The following is a 19489-nucleotide window of genomic DNA, read 5'->3' on the forward strand; positions in this document are numbered from 1 at the left end:
GGATATGCTTGTTTGAGATCTCAGTTTCTTTCCTTAGCAGGCGATCATTCTTTTAATTTTGGAAAGTCATTTAGAGCTGCTAGAGATGTAATGAAAAAGTAGTAAATGGGGACAAGATAAAAGTCTGCCATATCAGATCCTACAGCATGTTTATTTCATACCAATATTTGTTGAGATTTGAGGCAATATTGTGACATACCTAACTTAAACTAATTCAACAACTGAAGAAATGACTTTTATAAGGTGGAAGACTCAGACTGAAAAAGAAAATTATGTTGAGAGCATGAAGAGATTTTTATGGTAAACATAATGTGGAAGAAATTCTGGAAGTCAGTTTTAATTGACATATTTTTTCTCTTTAACAGAGAGTTAACAGTTGTTTTTAATGATGGATCACTTAATAATGAAAGTGGGTTGGTGGGTTACTTCTGTGAGTACCTGTTGTGGCCGTGGGAGGCTGCTTGAACGAATTGAGGAGATGTTCTCTGTACCTTTAGCTTTTCCTGATGGTCAGATGTCATTGCACCCATGCTCCTGTATCTTGCTGTGCTGTAGCAGTCTCAGTACATGCCCTGATGTTCCAGGAGCCAGTGGGTGGGAGAAGTTTCATGACTGTCCACGCTGAACCTGGCTGGGACTTCCTCCTCTGTCATTTACTCCTTTGCCTTGTTCATGAATGCTCCTCTTCTCACTGGTTCTTCATACACGAGACTTTTCATATTCTGTTGCTTCTGATTAACTACCCGGTCGGAAGGCACTTTTGAATTACTGCGTGATGGGAGTACACTTGATGTGTGCAATTTTGCTGTGATACAAAGCCACTGCCCTGTAGAGTTCAAGTGGAGGACACAGCTGTGTTCAGGGGAACAATACATTCCTCCTGCAAGCGGTTAGAGTTATCTTTGGAAATAAGTGACCATGAAGAACTTAACTGTGTTTTTACCTATATCTCTGGCTGTTTTTTCTGGTGTTCAAAGTGTTTCAAATGCAAAATAAAGCATTCAAAATAAATGCATTTTAGGTATTGTGTAAGGGAAGAATTACAGGTTTTTTTTAGCAACTGTTTCTAGCAGTTGGCTGTCTAGCAACAAGTGTATCTTTTGTTGTTGGTCCCCACAGATTCTACACTTCATGTGATAGTTAATCTAATGATGCTAGCAATACTTTTCTAAACTCGATACTGTATAAGTTACGCAAAGAATTGAACAGTATTTTCTTGAACTAGGTAGAGCAAAATTTTGATTCCTTGTACTTTACTGGGATAATCTCTCTAAAGAATTTATGTTCTACAATTTTTTAATCTTAGATTTTGTGATGGTAGGATTTTTCTACAAAACCACTTTGTTTATATCCTTACAATGACTTTTTGATGCAAAATTTTTATAGGGCTTATACTTGATCATAGACTCATGCTCCAGAAATAAAGCTTTAAATAAAATTCCTCTAGAATTTCCTCTAATAGCTGGTTAGGTGTCATTGGAGGTGGCTGTGGCCACTGCGTATATAGTTGCTTTGACAGTTATTTTGCAGTACTTTTAGCATTCTGAATGGTTGCATGGTAGTCTTGCAAAACTGTAGGTATTCTTTTTTCATCACATTGCTGAAGACAGAGGTTAATTTCTGTCAGCAGTGATTTTTCAGCAGTGATTTTTCTAGCAAGGGCTAGCATACTGCTTGAGCTTTGCTATTTAACACTGCTCTTAACCAAGTGGTCAGCACTGCTTTGGTAACAGCAGTGTTTGAGTAACAATTGTATAAATGTTTACCTCACCTCCTATCCAGAAAAAAACTTGAGATATATTGTTGTAAAATGTGATCAAAGCCCCTGCTGCTCTTTCGTAGTTAATGTTGGGTACAAAAGATTTGTTACAGTAACTTACGGGTGTTCTGTTGTAGTGTCATTGGCACTTGTTAGCATCCGGGTTCACCATCATTTTATCCTGTGTCTGTTACTCTTGTGTTCATGTGATGCTAATATGAAAAAAATCTGTCATTACAGGAGGGTGTTTTAAACTACTGGATTGGGGCATTTATAATTATTTTCTTTCTTTGAGTCACTGCAACTCTTGTAGTTTATCCTGTATTGTATCAGATTGTTGTAACTACATGGCATAAGAACAGATGATACAGTGCAGCATAACACTTCCTCCATTAGTTTGTTTGCTTTATTTGTTGCCAAATTTGGAAATTATTTTGACAAATGTGAAAAGAATGTGGGCTAGTATAGTTGCTAGTTGGCATGGTGTGTATGTAGATGCTCTGCATTGCTTGATCAAAACAGTCCATTTTTTGATGTTGAGAGCTTTCAAATTATAACACACTTGCTGCTGTTAATACTGTTACCTACTCACTAAATGCACCTGATTTGGCCTGACTTTCCTTCTTGCTGGCTGTTTGGTCAGTAGGACATTCTGTATTAGACTGTTTTGTCATGGTTAGTGTGTAGATACTGTAAAGACGCCGTGCTCTGGAAAGACATAGTGCCGTACCTGACCATTGTTTTCTTCTGAGCTGCCTTGTGGGAGAAGGAAGAAAGACTGTCATGTTTCTTCAACAAAACAAAAAAAAAAGGGGGGGGGGGGCGCAACCCAAAATGAAACATTTTTCATGCTCACCTGTAGTTTTTATAAATTTGTGAAATTAAATAAATTGCAATGGGTTGAAATTGTAGCAGAGCTCTTACATGTGTATGGCTAGGATTTTCCCTGTTGATTGCTAAAACAGAAATGTCCCATTAATGTGTATGAGGAAGCATACTTACTGTTCTAGTAAGCACGAGTAGGTATGTACTGGATTTATGTAGTGGCAGGTGGCTGGAATACAGATCTAGAAAGTAATTCAAGCACTACAAACTCTAAATATCCCTTCTCCTTTTCATTAATTAATGCATTCATTCAAAAAAAAAATCCTGTCTAGTGTGTAGGAGGATGATGATGAAGGAAGGAGTGGGAGAGAATGTATGTCCTTTTTCTGTTTCCAAAAGCTTGAATAGCTTTGTGTGTGCCAAAACTGGTCTCCCAGACTTTCCTATATGCCAAATTAAGCCAGGCACTACTGCACTACTCCATTTTCCTTGCTTCCATGACCATATTTATTATAATTATCTCTCTCTACCTTTAAGTATATGCTTATGCTAAACTTCTGAAGAAACATTTTGCTGACTTTTTTGTTTTCATTCTGTTGTGTAGTTATACATTCTTATTAGTTGAATCTCTGCTGCAATAGTTGCATTTCTGCTATATCACAAAGAAGTGATCTAGAAAATAGAGAATCCCTTCTTATAAAATGTAGGTGCCATCTTTGAATACAGTTCCTTAAGTTTTACCTAAACTTCTTCAGAATTGAAGTTTTTAAAATGCTCCTGGCCCTTTTGAAGCCAGCTCAGAAATCTCATATACCTGACTGAGGTCAGATTTTCGTATAAAATTTCTATAATTTTATTGAATGTAATGGTAGGTGAAAAATAATAGAGATAAGATCTTGCTGCTTAAAAATAGTTACTCACTATGAAGTATTTGGTAGTTCCACCTCAGTTTTGGGCCTAGTATGGCAGGCTCCTGAGCTTTCTCAGCTCCATTCATGTTAGTGGAAGCTGACCTCGCTTTTTTACATTTAAAAGTAAAGAAAGATGTGCACTCACAGTACTGCTGTCCAGGTTCGCTTGTTCTTGATTTCCCCCTTCCTCTGGTGTCCCACCCCCTTGGGTTGGTTAAGATTTAAACAAATTTTAGAAAGGAGGTGTTTTAGTTAACCCTTGTCTGTAGAAGTGGCAGCACTCTGATGCTGATAGTGGAGTTTATATAAACTTAGCATGGGATTTCTTGTAAAAATAATCAGTTAGAGAATGGATTTTTTTTTTTAGATATGCAATGGGCCATACTAAGCCATAAGCAGATTTTTTTTTTATGTTGTTGTTACAATTCTAAAATACCTTAAGCTTTCCTTATAAAACACAACAGCCAAAACAATTTGCTGGTTTCTTAGGTGTTTTACAATTTGTAGCTTATTTTCTTATGGTATTTTTCTTGTCTTTCTATAGGGCTGAAAGACACACAGGAGTCTTCATGGATATAGTTGATACATTTAACCATTTAATTCCTACTGAACACTTAGATGATGCCCTATTTCTAGGATCCAACCTGGAGAATGAAGTCTGTGAGGATTTTAGTACAAGTCAAAATGTCTTAGAGGATTCGCTGAAGAACATGCTCAGCGATAAGGATCCTATGCTAGGATCTGCAAGTGCCCAGTTCTGTTTGCCCGTTTTGGATAGCAATGATCCCAATTTCCAGATGCCTTGTTCAACAGGTAAATGTTACAATTTTTTAAGATTACAGTTATACTTTAGTACCAACCCATTTTTGTAATGTAGAAGTACTAATTTGGGATATCTGTCTCCTTCTTGCCCTTTTTGTTGCACTGCTTACATGCCTGGCATGTAAACCATTTGCAGTTCTTTTTAACTTTATGTAACAATGGAGGAAGGCTCCTAATCTGGATCAGAAATAATTTAGGTTGTGTCTTGAGTATGTGTACATTATTTCCCATTAAAATTGTGATTTGTTTAGTGTAAGTACTGTACCTGATCAGTGAAGTTGCTAGTTGTCTTCAAAAAATGTAGTAATTCCGGGTTAGCAGTAGGAGTGTATGAGTTGTACAAATTACTGCTCTGACCTCTGGGCTGTTATCAGATTCTCGGTGTTTTGCTTTGGTTGGCTTCAAACAAAACCCTGGAATGATAATACAATCCTTTTTTTTTTTTTTTTTTTTTGATATATTTGGAAATACCTGATTTGGAACAAATTTAGAGCAAAGTTTTAAATAGTAATTTCAGGAGTTGTGGCATAGTTTTGGAAGATCAAAAAAAAAAAGGGGGGGGGCAGAGTGTGTGATCCAGTCCCTAAAATTATTTATATTGATGAATAGTTGGAATAATCACACTGAATTTAGTGTAAGAGACAAAAATATATTCTATGCTTAATAGTTTTTTTTAAATTTGACTGGAAGTTTAAAAAGAAGCAATTTAGGTTCATTACTGCACAGTGTGGTAGAACAATGCAGATAGCTTTGGTTATATCAGCACTTAATTTTTTTTCTAGTAACTTTTATGAACTGTTTCTGAAAATCTTGATAATTTCCTGATACATGTATTTGGTTTCTACTAACAGACTAAATTCTCACCTTCACTAAATTAAGTGGTATTACAATATGGAAAACTGTAAATCAAAGATGATACTGACTGAGGGAATGAAAAAGTGAACTACAAAGCCAAACAAGATATTTAATCTTCTTACTACTTTAGTAGAATATTATTTGAGGCCATCTTTAATGTTTTGGTTTATTCTTGCCATTGTCTGTATCCTTACATGTTTTTGTCTGTAACCCGCCAAACAAAATTGTATCACACTCAATGTGCATAAGACTGTACAATGTATACAACTAAACCAAATTCCTCCTCTCTAAATTTTTTTATTTCCTTCCAATAAAACAGTGATGCAGATTCTTGTGTCGCCCTGCATCCTGTGCATCCTCCAGTAAACCTATACTGCATTTGAAATTTTTGAATTAACTCATAGAGTACAGCTGGATATCTTGGAAGTTATGGGGAGACTTTTGGGAGCTTTTTGGCACGCATTTCTCCTAAAAGTGATCAGCAGTGCAATAATTAATACTATCGATACTTACATAATCACAGTTCATTTTTAAGTTTGCTGTCTGTTAAAATAAGTGAGCTAACTAATTTACTTGGGGGCTACTCTTTCAGGCTGTCTGCAGACTAAGGGAATCAAAACTGATTTGATTTATGCTGAGTTCGTTAATTTAATGTGAGTGGGTTTTTTTTATTTGAAACCCAGAGCAGAGCCACATTTCAGTAAGTAAATTAAAACATGCAATTTGGAATTAATGTAGTAAGTATCCAAAAGGACATGAAGTGTTCTTCCTGTTGCTTGTTCTTTGTAGGTCTTGGTAAGAACTGTCCTTATTCTGAGGTGGTAGGACTGCAGTATGTATTTACAGGTTTTTTTAGTTGAGAACGATTATCAGTTTGAAGCAAAGTTTCTTTGCTTGTCTTTCTTCCTTAAGTATTCGTATAGCTCGTGATTTATTTGATTTGTCTGAAACTGTTGGTCATCTGACACAGCTTACATGGCCTACTGGTAAGAATGCAGTTGTGTGTGATGATAGTATCCTTGATAAGAGTTACCCATACAAAGGCTGTTTTTCCAGACAGTATGAGTGAAAGCTTATCTCACTAGCATGATTTTGTCTAAAAAAGAATAACTTCCCCACAAAACTTGCCTTACTTACATCTCTAGAGTTACAATACCACTGGTGTGTCATACTGTACATACATAGTTTGCTGTATTCTGATCCTTCCAGTTCTTTTTTTTTTCCTCCTCTGTGTAGGATTTCACTATGACTTCATTCTGTAGTGCATTAAGCAGTATGGTAACAGAATGGTTGGTTGGCGGCTCTTCCCTTAACCTTTCACTAGGGTTAGAAGTATACCTAGAAAAATGTATTTTCAGTAAGGATTTCCTAAGTTTAGGTACATTTGCTATCTATCTATGTTAAGTAAGGCAAGACCCAGGAAATACTGAAGTGGTAGATGGTGGTGTTTCTTAGACTCCTGACTTTATTTCTGAAGAGTTAATTTTTTCCAGAGGCACAAATTTATTTATCACAAATTGTTTTAGACCTTTAAACAGTAGTTTGCATAACCCATGCCTGGACCATGGAACAGTTTAAGACAAGGAGCAAAATGCTCATGGAAATTAGTTCAGAGGGCCAGCAAAGGACAGATTTATCATGCTTGCTGCTCCATGAATAACTGGAATGTACTCTGTTCTGTCCAGTTTTTAAAGTAGTGAAGATTTCATGCTACAGCTTATTTGATTGCTGTGAGCAAGCTGAAGAGATAAAGGTAAAAATAGCTGGACTGAGGAGGTGGTTTGGCTACAATGATATTTGGTCTCAGATGAAATGGAGGAGCAGAGGGCATGGCTCACTAATACTTATTTGAAAGCCTGATTTGAGCAGAGCTTGAGAGTATTTATAAACCTATGCACAAAACAAGGTACAGTCTTTATGTTCTAAATATGGACCCACTGGAAGCAGGGTCAGGCAATGAGAGAGGACTACAAGGATGCTGCTCACCTTTGTAGAGAGAAAATTTGTGCGGCCAAAGCTCAGTTAGAGTTGAAACTGGCCGGTACTGTGGGCAACAATAAAAAGGGTTTTTTTTAAGTACGTTAATAACAAAAGGAGCACCAGAGACAATATTGGCTCGTTACTCGACGAGAATGGTCACCTTACAAACAGGGACATAGATAAAGCAGAGACGTTTAATGCCTTCCTTGCCTCTGTCTTCAACATTGATGATGGGCTCTGGGACCCCAGTTGCCCTGAGTTGGAGTACTGTGACTGCGGTTGAGTTGGAGTACTGTGACTGCGGTAACGATAAACTCCCAGCTGACCCCGAAATTGTGCGGGACTTGCTGCTCCACCTGGATGCATACAAGTCCACGGGACCAGATGGGATTCATCCCAGGGTGCTCAGAGAGCTGGCTGATGTCATTGCGAGACCTCTCTCAATTGTTTTTCAATGGTCTTGGGAATCTGGAGAGGTCCCAGTTGACTGGAAGCTGGTAAACATTGTTCCAATCTTCAAGAAGGGCAAGAAGGAAGACCCTGGTAATTACAGGCCTGTCAGTCTCACTTCAGTGCGTGGTAAAATTATGGAGAAAATTATGCTGGGAGTTATCAAAAAACACCTGGAGGACAACGCAGTCATTGGTCACAGCCAACACGGGTTCGTGAGAGGAAAGGCCTGTTTAACAAACTTAGTTTCCTTTTACGCCAAGGTCACCCATCTAGTTGACCAAGGGAAGCCAGTTGATGTCATTTTTTTTAGATTTCAGTAAAGCTTTCGATACTGCCTCTCACAGTATCCTTCTGGACAAAATGTCCAGCATACAGTTTGACAAAAACATAGTGCAATAGGTGAGCAACTGGCTGATGGGTCGGGCCCAAAGAGTTACGGTAAGTGGGGTTACCTCAGGCTGGCGGCCAGTCACTAGTGGGGTTCCCAGGGCTCAATTTTAGGGCCAGTTCTTTTTAAACAACTTTGATGTAGGACTAGAAGGTGTTGTGAGCAAGTTTGCGGATGACACCGAATTGGGAGGAGCTGTTGATTCCGTCAAGGGTGGAGAGGCCTTGCAGAGAGATCTGGACAGATTGGAGAACTGAGCAATCGCCAACCGCATGAGGTTTAACAAGGGCAGGTGCTGGATTCTGCACCTGGGAAGGGGCAACCCTGGCTATACATACAGACTGGGCAATGAGACACTGGAGACCAGCCATGCTGAAAGGGACTTGGGAGTCTTGGTCGACAGCAAGTTGAACATGAGTCAACAGCGTGCCCAGGCTGCCAGGAAGGCCAACCGTATCCTGGGGTGCATCAAGCGTGTCATTGCTAGCCGGTCTAGGGAAGTGATTGTCCCACTCTACACTGCGCTGGTGCAGCCTCACCTCAAGTACTGTGTGCAGTTTTGGGCACCACAGTACACAAAGGACATAAAACTATTGGAAGGTGTCCAAAGGAGGGCAACGAAGATGGTGAAGGGTCTAGAGGGGAAGACATACGAGGAGAGGCTGAAGTCCCTTGGTGTGTTCAGCCTAGAGAAGAGGAGACTGAGGGGAGACCTCACTGTGGCCTACAACTTCCTCACGAGGGGGAGCGAAGGGGCAGGTGCTGATCTCCTCCCTGTGGTGACCAGTGATAGAACTGGTGGGAATGGAATGAAGCTGCAACGGGGGAGGTTTAGGTTGGATATCAGGAAAAGGTTCTTCATTGAGAAGGTGGTTGGACAGTGGAACAGGCTGCCCAGGGAAGTGGTCACAGCACTGAGCTTGACTGAGTTCAAGAAGCGTCTGGATAACGCTCTCAGTCATATGCTCTGATTCAGCTGGTCCCGTGTGGAGCCAGGAGTTGGACTCGATGATCCTTATGGGTCCCTTCCAACTCAGGATATCCTATGATCCTAAATATGAAATTTCTTATGTGAACATGAGTATGTGTGAGTGGCAGAAGCTTTGAGAGAGGCTTGTTTCAGACCTGCTTACCCACATGCCAAATTTCTCAGGATTGTGACAACATTTTTTCATCTTTACTTCAGAGATCAGGTCTTTTCTTCTAAGAACCCTTTCTCTCTTGTTCCTAAGTTGGGTTTTGGTATGGGTTTGTTTTCTGCTTTTTTTCTTACTGCTGCATTAACATTAGTTCTTGTTGGGTGTTATTTACAGGACTGATATAAAGTTATTACTCATCAACATTGCATGTGTCTTGCTCAGCTTTAGGGTTTATATTCCACATCATTCACCATGAACTAAGCTTTTTGTTAATACTAAGCTCTTTTTATGGTGAGTTATCAGTTATCTGACTGTATGTGATGGATACTGGTAGCAATTGGTTGTATGTCCTTGAAACAGTTCAGGTACTTGTCTATAAGGCAGAAACACATAGATTATTGTGAGTTGAAGTTTGATTTCAAATCACTGCTTGTTGGAGGCATCTACCCAGAAAATGCAACTTTTGTAAGTTGGATTATAAATGCTTCCCTTGGGGAGGATGGTAGCATAGAATCATAGAAAGGTTTGGGTTGGAAGGGACCTTTAAAGGTCACCTAGTCCAACCCCCCTGCAATGAGCAGGGACATCTTCAACTAGATCAAGTTACTCAAAGCCCCATCCTACCTGACCTTGAATGTTTCCAGGGATGGGGCATCTACCACCCCTCTGGGCAACCTGTTCTTCCTTATATCTATTCTGAATCTACCCTCTTTTAGTTTAAAACCATTACCCCTTTTCCTATCACTACAGGCTCTACTAAAAAGTCTATCTCCATCTTTCTTATAAGTTCCCTTTAAGGTCACAATAAGGTCTCCTTGGAGCCTTCTATTCTCCAGGCTAAACAACTCCAACTCTCTCAGCCTTTTTGCATAGGAGAGGTGCTCCAGCCCTCTGACCATTTTTGTGGCCGTCCTGGACCTGCTCCAACAGATCCGTGTCTTTCTTGTACTGAGCATCTCATAGTCAGCAGTACTGGTGTATGACAAATAGCAAGGAGCATGAGAATGGATGTCTGTTGCCTATCTATTGATATCGGTACTATATCAGTACCAGTAAAGCAGTCTTGTGTTCGTGTCTTGGCCTGAGTCCAGTTTGTGCTGGATCTAAGTGGTTTCTTCAGTTAGATGACATTGTTGGTCTTTACTCGGTGAGCTTGCTCTTTAATTGCCACTGCATAATAGAATGGTGTTGTCTTGTTCAGCTTTGATTAAACAGTTACATGTTTGGAGAAGACAAGAATCTTCCTTTCCAGGTGATCCTGGTAATGGCTTTGAGCAGAGGTAGGAGTAACTCTGACTCTCACAAGCTGGAAAGGCTATGGGTCAAACTAACAGATGTTATGCTGAAATCCTTGTAGGATGCGTTTGTGGGGTGACTTCTAAACTGTAAAGAAGTAGTTGGGTTGCTGGTTTATGGGGTTAGACTGAGCAGATTGTTGCTCTTACAGCAGAATTAGGAAGATTTCTGTTAGTGAATCAAGGTACAGGCTATTCACAGATCTTATTATTCACTGCAGCTCATAGGAGCTTAGCAGTAATGGAGGCCATTTACTGTCCTCAAGTAGGTATTAGCAGAAAGACGTAGTGTCAATAGTGGAAGTTGATGTAACTGTTCTCTTAAGAACTTGGGTTTCATTTAATTCTCAAAACAATCAGAAGTGACCCTGATCAAGTTTTAGGTGTGTCTCTGCTTCTTGTTCATCAGTGTAGTCAGGTTCTTCCTAGTACTGAATGACCAGCGTAGGAGGGTAGATTATGTAGAACAGTTCTTGGGCATCTTTAATGCTTGGGTACTGTGGGTGTGTAGTTTTGGGGTTGCTTCCCCCCCCCGCCTTTCTGAGCAATTCCTTGATTAGAAGTGGAAACTGTGGAGTTTACGATATGACATAACTCTTGAGGGCAACACCTTTTTTCAACTTTGGATGGTACCCTAGTGATAGATTTTCTGTTTTGTTCTGTTAACCTGTTGCTGGAAGACATGCTGGAAGCTTACCCACTAATTTTATAAGCTTGTGAGCAGAACAGGTCAGACTGGTCACATGCCAGTGAACTAAATAACCGCATTGGTACTAAATTGGTATTTCTCAGCTATCATGAATTTTGTAGCTTTTCAGGATATCATTTACTGGGGCAGTTTGATTTATTATACATGTAATAGAGGGAATGAAATTTGAATTGCGTATAATTTCTGGATTTCATAATAAAATCAAACTTTCAACCAATTTAGTTTATGGGTATGTTTATCAAATCAGGTATTTCTCATAAATGATGAGAAAGACTGAACATATAAGAGTGTACAAAGACTGTTGGGGGCATCTTTCTAATTGCCCTTTTTTTCCTGTCCCCCTGGATTGCTGCTGGGAAAGTGTTTCCCCCAAGTGCAGTCTGTTCTTTCTAGTTTTAGCCTGTGTTTTCCTGAGTACTGTTGAATGCGGCATTACCTCTGCTAAAATTGTGAACACCTACTGAATCTTTGGAGCCAAACCAATTGTTCTGACTACAAATACTTCTTTTCTTTAGCTAGTGTCCTGTCTGGCTGTGTTAGCCATTTCAGGCTCTTTTCACTAAGGCCAAATGTATGTGTATTTTCCCTCCTGCAGATGAAGTAATTTCGAATGTAACCTTCAGATTGCAACCTGAATTGGGTCTACAGTTGTTTCTTTGTTTTCTTACCTTTTTGTGCCTTCCTTCCTCCAAGCTGTCCATGTGAACAGTTGCACAGTGTCTTGTGATCAAGGTAGTAACTTTCTTGTATAAAATTTAAATTTACTATATTGGTTATTATATTGAGAACCTGCAGAATGTCGATTTTGCATGCTTTTCTGTTTGTAGGTAACAAACTACCAGTTTTCCCCATTTTAGGTCCTTCGGAAGACTTTAGTTATTTATCCCTTTGGATCAGTTTTATGGATTTTTATGAATGGAGAGAGAGGTTGGATCTGCAATAGGATTTGCCAGGCAGTTTATGTATGTACAAACCGCAGAGCTCATCTAAACGCTGTCGTCTTAATAAAACAGTTTGATTTAAAGTGCTTGGTTTGATGCTGTGTTTTTACTTTGTTGTTGGAATTTGTGCTTTACTACTCTTTATTTCCAAAGTAACAAGCTCCTGTGGCTAAAGAACCATAAATCAGTAGCCCTGTCATGTAACTATCTTTTTTTTTTTTTTTTTTTTTAATGGGGATTCAATCCTCTGTCAAGATACATGCTGTATTAAGTTTATTAATCCTAGTTGACTTTCATATGTTTTTATTCTAAAGACAGGAAAAATCCCTTTTTACAATTTAGAGATTAAAGGAGAATGGGAGTAAATGTTTAGTTAGTATTAAACATAGTACTTAATGTCATTATTTTCTTGCACTGGGCAGTTAGTACAATGTACTCGCAGGCAAATTCTCAGTTAAACAGGTTACAGGCTTACAGGAAAACTTTTGTAAAACAGTTGGGATTTGGTGCTTTCTTATATAAGTTATATCATCAGTGACCTTATTTCTCTTGAAAATATATTTTTTTTCCTAACAAAGAGCATTTTTAATTCTGTTTCTTGAACATATGCATTGCAAATGTTAGTAGGGAAAAAGGGTTTCATATAATATGCCATCTTCATCTACAGTCTTGAGACTTAGTAATATCTTTTCAGTATCAATGTATGTTTTATTGCTTTATTAGTTTATTAGCTTTTCTTAAGCCTTACCTAGACGTGTGTTAGGTACTGCTTTAGACTGTCACAGTTCTTTTCATTGAAGCGTAATGTTAGATTTTTACATTATCATCCGCATATAACATAGTAGAAATTTTAAAACGTTCAACAATTTCCATGTAATTTGTGATGCTTGTAGAATTACAATACAGAATGTGCCGCAGACTTACTCAGTCCCACTGTTAGCGTGATTCAGATGAACGTAGTGTTCACAACGATGCAAAGCAGCAATAGTGGAGTTCTGTTCTGTGTGGTTAGCTAAGCAAATCAGGGCTAACACGTACAGAAAATAAACTTACTTCTGCACTTGAGATTTACCTTGACCAGTGTGTCAAAACCATGAATACTTCTGTCTAATTTCAGCTGAAGATAATCAAGGGAAGACTTACGTTAATAGAAATAAAGATTTATAAATTTTAAAGATTTTGATGATCTTTTTAGGTGTATTTTTTTGTCCTTCACTCCTCTTCCCCCCAGCAAATAAGGCTTCTTTCCCTCAATTTTACATTGCTGAAGAATTAAAAAATGGTCACGCTTTTGTTGTAACATATGGAAATTTTTGCTTCAAATTTGCAAGTAAATTATTTGTACTGTATGTTATTCTATTCTTGTATAAAATATATATAAAAATGAGTCAGTAGTAAAGCACAGTACTTTGGAAATTTAAATACTTTACAAATAATTGAGAGACTCAAAATATTGAAGGCCAGTAGTACCTCTTCCAGTATGAATATATTGAACGTGATACATATTTTCCTTATTTGCAGCTTGTTCAGTTGTACACTGGTGTACAACTTTTCTATTCAGATATGTTTTTTATTTTTTCCTTTCTTCTATCTTAATTTCTATATTTATTACTGAGATAGTCTTCAGATATTTATTACTGAGATCATCTGTGTCTCTTTAGTTCTGTCTGCTTTTGCTTTTGTTGGTTTACTTTTCGCAGTACTGTTTCTGTACTTCCGCTTCCCTTTCATAATTTAATTTCCTAGTCTCCTCTGTATCTATTACTATTTTCTGTCACTTTTTCTCTTCCCAGCAGGGTCTGTGTCGAATGCTCCTCATCCGGGGGCCTCATGGGGCTGTACTAGCCGAGTTATAGCTCAGGTGGTTTGAAATTAGCAAGATTCTGTGCTTCAAATTCCTCTGTAAAATTAAAGCTACAGCACAGAGTCTTGTAAGTATGAAAATACTTTAATTCTAATATTTCAAACTGTCTGTCAATAGTAGGCTGAATGTGTCCCTTTTGTTATTAATAAAGGAGGGTGTGTAAATTCAATAACTTGAGCAAGAACATTGTAAAACCTGAGGCTCTAATAGCAGCCATGAAATCTGCTTCAGAGCTGTTTCAGAAGTTGTCAGAGTAGTTTTTACGTGTCATGTTGTCTTCAGTAGCTTAGTAGTTTAATTCTACACTGAAGCAGCAGAAGAGGATCTGAAAGGGGTCTCCTTTGTCACAGTCTGTTCCCAAATACCAGCTCCACATTTTGTAGGAACAGTTTTTAATGAGAACACTAACACCAAAGTGCAGAACTGTTGGGAGAACACAAGCATGGGCAGCTGGAGTTAGGGTGAGTCTCCCTCTCGTTCAGTTTTCTATCTTGGATGGCCATTAGTAGATATTTAGGGGAAAATAAAGTCTAATGGGCAGTTACTATGTCATCTTTTTGCCAGTGTGTCCTCTTTCCCAGCTTATAGCAAATAAGTGATGAAGGAACATTTGGATGAGTGGAGTAAGACCAGCATTATCGGTCCTCTGCAGCTTGCGTGTGATATCTTTGAACACATGCACAAGCGTAAAGATAGCTCTGTGGATTGGAAAGCAAAAGCTGCCAGTAATTGCTGGAAACACGCTTTTTGTGTAAACTGATGTGTACAATGCAGTAACGAAAAATTACGGTTAAAATAAAATAAGTAAGAATAAATTGTCAGCTCAAAATCCTAGCTTTCAGCTCCTGATGGCCATCTAATTATGGAGGTCCAGAGTGCTGATTACCTGGGATCAAGACCAGCCTTCCTTAAGAGGCTGTTTAAAATCTTTCTAATATTTGAACTTTAATATTAACAGGTTGTTTGATTGGGGTTTTTTTGATGATTCATGGCAGGTAATTGTGGATTGAATTGCTATCTTGATAGACTTGATTATTCGTCACTGTTTGGCTTTAGCAGTGTTTTACAACTTCCAGTTTTTGTTGTTTTAAAAGTATGCTCATTATTGTAGTGTCTTCACAAGAACATTATTTTTTTTAAGTTGCAATAACATCAGACTTGAGAAGAAGCAGAAATTGACAGAATTCCTGAGACAGTCTAAAATTCTAACAATTTTTAATTTCTATGAACTTCTTGCTTATTTTGATTTCTAAGATAAATTGATAAATTTAAATCAGTTTTAAGTAAACAATTCTTAGAAATTTTTAGATGTCTTATTTCTGTCATGTGAGTTAGTTTATCTTAAAAACGCTTCTAGGTAGGTGCCTGAATACTGAAAAATAGGCATACTTGGTTGTTTGGAGTCCGTGTTGTATTTCTCAGACCCTCCTACGTGTTTTGTAAAATCACTTTGGTTTTTGGATTGATCTCACAAATTTCGCATCCCACAGGGACCAGGATTCATTAATCACACATAGGATCTTGGGATAGGAGGGGCTACCATTGCAGAACCAAACTTAGAGAAAGTGAGGAGAATGGCTGGTACAGTGGCCTGACTGCCACTTAGGAATCCTATTTGCAGGAGCAACCTCTGGGATCCTTCTCAGGTTAGTGGAGGACAGGAATTCAAGAAAGTGATGTTCTCTGACTCTCCTGGGAGACTAGTGCATGCTGCACTCAATACTCTTCAAAAAAGGGATTGCAGATGCAGATATGTGATGTGGGTGGGACTTAGAGTTTTAAAATTGTATCTTATGAAAAAACTGTGATTTTAAACTCTTTGCACTTCTGGATCAGCTCTTTCTGCTGTTTACCTTTCTTCACTTTTTCTTAGGTGGGAAGGGACAGTGAGGGACAGCTGATCCTCTAAGACTGGGGACCTTCCTGTGGCAAAAAAAAAAACAATAAAAATGTGAGTCCACCAAAAGCTGTAAGGACTGTCTACAGAAATTTTAAGCTTTGGGTGATAGCTTCTTCTACACTGAAACTGCTTCACATGGGAATCTTCTGTCTTGCCTTTCTTCATTTTTTTTCCCCCCTTATCTGTTTTCGGATGGCCAATTTATTTATTTTCCCCTGTCTCTTCCCTTGTCTTGCTCAGCAATGCAGCTACAACATTTTTGATTATTTTAAGTTTTAGGCTCTTTCTTGTTTGTTTATTTTTTCCAGTTATTGGTCTTGATGATATTATGGATGAAGAAGGAGTTAAAGAGAGTGGGAACGACACTATTGATGAAGATGAACTTGTCTTACCGAACAGGAATTTGAGGAGCCGCTGTGAAGAAACATCAGTCACATCACCAAGAAAATCGCCTCGTTTAATGGCACAAGGTGATCATTGAATTACTATTTGGTTGCATGCCTTCAAGTACAGACACTTACTTTTTTTATGAAGTTGGCATCCATAGGGTGCTACTCAATTTGAATTCTTCTCTGGTAAATATTTAATGTCTTCCTTATGGCCTGTTGGCCTTAAACTCATTAAACTTGCATCAAGTTAGCACTGTGGTTCTTCACCAACAAAAGCACGTTGTATTTGTAAACAGCATTGGAATACTGGGTTAGCATGGCTCTTTATTTCCAATTAAAATTTTAATTAAGAGCCTGTGGTACAAAGCTGGTGAATATACTTTCTAAAAAGGCAATAGAATGGTTTCTTGTTTAGAAAATGTAGGAGATACTGTCAAGTGAGAATGTGAATGGATCTCAGATTCATATATACTGTGTTCTTTAAAATTTGTAAACTTCACAGCTATACTAATTGCAATGACTTGTGCATTTTTTACTTGAGGTAGAAAAATTTGAGCAGTAGAAAAGTCGAGTGGGTTTTGATTGTCTTTTTATCATCGCTTCTGTTTTATATAAACTATTCAAAACTTTCATAGCTATTGGAATGAGATTTTACATCCAAACTGTGGCAGTGTAAAATTGAAATGCAAGTAATTGATAGCTTTTTAAAGTAGAGCGTTTTTTGTTCATGTGTGGGTTTTTGGGTTTTTTTGAGTAAACAACTGAGTTTTAAGTTCTCTTTGTGTCCAGTAAGCTAAATCAGGCTAAATCAGTTCTATTCTAGGCAAATCTTACGTTTGCAAAGAAGAGCACGCAGTATAGCTAAGACATTTTCTTCTTCCCTTCCTAGAACCAGTACGGAGTTTGCGACAGAGCACGCTAGCCAAGCGTTCGAATGTTGTACCTCTTGTTAGTACCAAGAAATCATCTGTAAAAAGTGGATCTGCTCCAAAAACCGGACAGAAACAAGAGAGAAGTCCAGCTAAAGAGGCAGATGTTGCCACACCCTTGAAAATAGAGCAGCCTAAAGAAGTTAGGCGTAGTGCAAGACGATCAGGACAGACAGAAGGAACAGCAGCAGCAGTAACAGCATCCCAAAGTAATACAAAATGTCTTCCTGGTCCCGAAGAGGTGAATGAAATAAAGTCTGAAACCCTTGAAGAGGCAAAAGTTGAGGAAACATCCCAAGAGTTAAGTTGTGCTAATTTAGCAGGAGCCTGTTCTCCTTCTCATGGAGAAACAAAGGCCATAATACAGGTTGCAACGAAGACTGAATCTGGGAATGTTGAGTCAGTTTGTTCGGTGTCTGCAGATACTGAAAGTACTGCAGTTAAAAATGAAACAAATGATGTGATTGTTTCAATGGACTCTGAAACTTCTTCAGAACAAAAGACTGAAAATAAAACAGAGGAATCAGAGGAGAAAACAGAAGAGCATGATCAAAGTGGGGTAACTGGAAAAGCTAATGATCCATCTAGTGTTTGTGTGAATCCAAGTGAAATTTGTGAGACCCTTTCAAATTTGCCCAGCTCTGTAGAAGAGGGAGTTGATTGTAGTTTAGGTTCCCACAATGTGGAAGTTCCTGATGAAAATACATTGTCAGTAAAGGAATGTGTTACAGAACCTGTAGATGATAAGGGAGTGGAGAAAACTGTTACTTCATCTGAGAAACTATTGGATGGTACAGAGTTTGATAATAAAGACTTGAAAAGTGAAGAGTTTGCTTCTGCTGACCCAGGAAATAGCATTTTAGAAAGCACTGTTCTTGACCAAACAAGCCAAAATGTACAGCAAGAGATCAGCCGTACGAAAGTAGAAGGCCTTGAGGCATCAAAATTTCAGGATGATGATAAACAAATTAGCATTTCATCAAAATGTGAAAAGAACGTTAGGCCCCGGCACAGTAAGTCTGTAATACAGAATAAGCAAAATCTGACTCCAGGTACTCGACAGAAATCAGGTACAGTGCAGCAAGAAATAACACGTTCAAGAACAAGAGCTGGTCTTACTGTTTCAGGTCTTCACAGTCCATCTTCAGCAAGTCTGAAGCGGAATGCAGATGAGCAAGAGAGTCATCAGCATCCAAGTAACCCAATTAAAATTAGGAAGAAACAATCTGATGTGGGTTTGAAAGCAAAGAGCTGTGCTTCAGGGGTGACAGTAAAAAAGCAGACCAATACAATGCTGAAGAAAATACCCCGAATCCAGGCTTCTGGGCAAGTACAGAAGTCAGCAATTCAAAGAGCAAGTGAAAAATCTCCTACTCATCAAAGCTGTTCTAAAGATACCCACCACTCCTTGCACACATTATCAGGGCATGTTTCAAATCTTGGTCAGAAGCAAGCCCAGGGTCAGAAACACCAGCTTACAACTGTGCTAAAACCAAATAGCTCCACAAAGGAAGAGTCAGAGACAAAAGATCCCCCTGAGGATGATAAAGAAAAAAATAAATCAAAAAGAATTGAAAAGAATCTCCAACCTCGCCAGAGAAGAAGTAGCAAAAGTCTTTCACTTGATGAACCACCATTATTCATTCCAGATAACATTTCAACTGTTAAACGGGAAGGCTCAGAACATACCTCTGCTAGTGAAAGCAAATATGTTTGGGTACCCAACAAGCAGTGTGGCTTTTGCAAAAAGCCACATGGCAACAGGTGTGTGTGGCTTTGTGTCTGAGGAATTTATTATTGGTTTCAGAAGATAATTTTTTTCCTGTCTTACAAAAAGTTTTACTGGTGGTGCCAAACCAAAAAGACATAGCCTTATAATGGAAGCCTGTCTGTTACACTGTCAATTAGTTTCCTTTGCACTCATACACTTTTTTTTTGTCTTTTAGATCATTAGAAACTAGTTTGGTCCAACATTTTTACTATAAATGTTTTATTAAATGAATAAATTTTTGAGGTATATGTAATTCTCCTATGCTGTTAAAATATGTACTTTAAACTTTTTCCTAGAAAAGAATTAAGACTAAGATGTCTGTGTTCCAGATTATTTCCCTCTTTCCAGAGACCTCTTAAGCTGAAAGATCACCATCAACAAAAAATCAAATACTTGTTTGCATGTGGCTTTCATCTGGTAGAAGCGTGATTCTAATACCTAGAGGTTCAGAGGCTTTTTTCAATTTGTATAATCATTGCTGTGAGGCTTTCATGTAACAGGAGTGATGGACTAGTTGGGGGAGAGGGGAGAGCACCCGTCTCAAAAAATCCTTATAAAA

The 19489-nt window shown here is 38.4% G+C and overlaps 1 protein-coding gene across 7 annotated transcripts in view; it reads left to right on the top strand.

The window, feature by feature from the left end:
- PHF3 (PHD finger protein 3) overlaps nucleotides 1–19489 on the top strand; it is a 52723-nt gene that overhangs the window by 5823 nt on the left and 27411 nt on the right. The window contains exons 2-7 of one of the 7 annotated variants that reach the window (XM_054819883.1): nucleotides 11830–11868; nucleotides 13874–14008; nucleotides 15432–15587; nucleotides 15815–15892; nucleotides 16150–16311; nucleotides 17120–18923. In XM_054819883.1, the coding sequence (XP_054675858.1) occupies nucleotides 16170–16311; nucleotides 17120–18923 (1946 nt within the window). In that variant the 5' untranslated portion in view covers nucleotides 11830–11868; nucleotides 13874–14008; nucleotides 15432–15587; nucleotides 15815–15892; nucleotides 16150–16169. Of the gene's footprint in view, nucleotides 1–4039; nucleotides 4309–11829; nucleotides 11869–13873; nucleotides 14009–15431; nucleotides 15588–15814; nucleotides 15893–16149; nucleotides 16312–17119; nucleotides 18924–19489 lie in introns of those variants that run through there. The other 6 variants (XM_054819884.1, XM_054819885.1, XM_054819887.1 and 3 more) reach the window with 6 other exon arrangements.

Source organism: Grus americana, chromosome 3 (assembly GCF_028858705.1).
Source record: "Grus americana isolate bGruAme1 chromosome 3, bGruAme1.mat, whole genome shotgun sequence".
Classification (NCBI taxonomy): Eukaryota; Metazoa; Chordata; class Aves; order Gruiformes; family Gruidae; genus Grus; species Grus americana.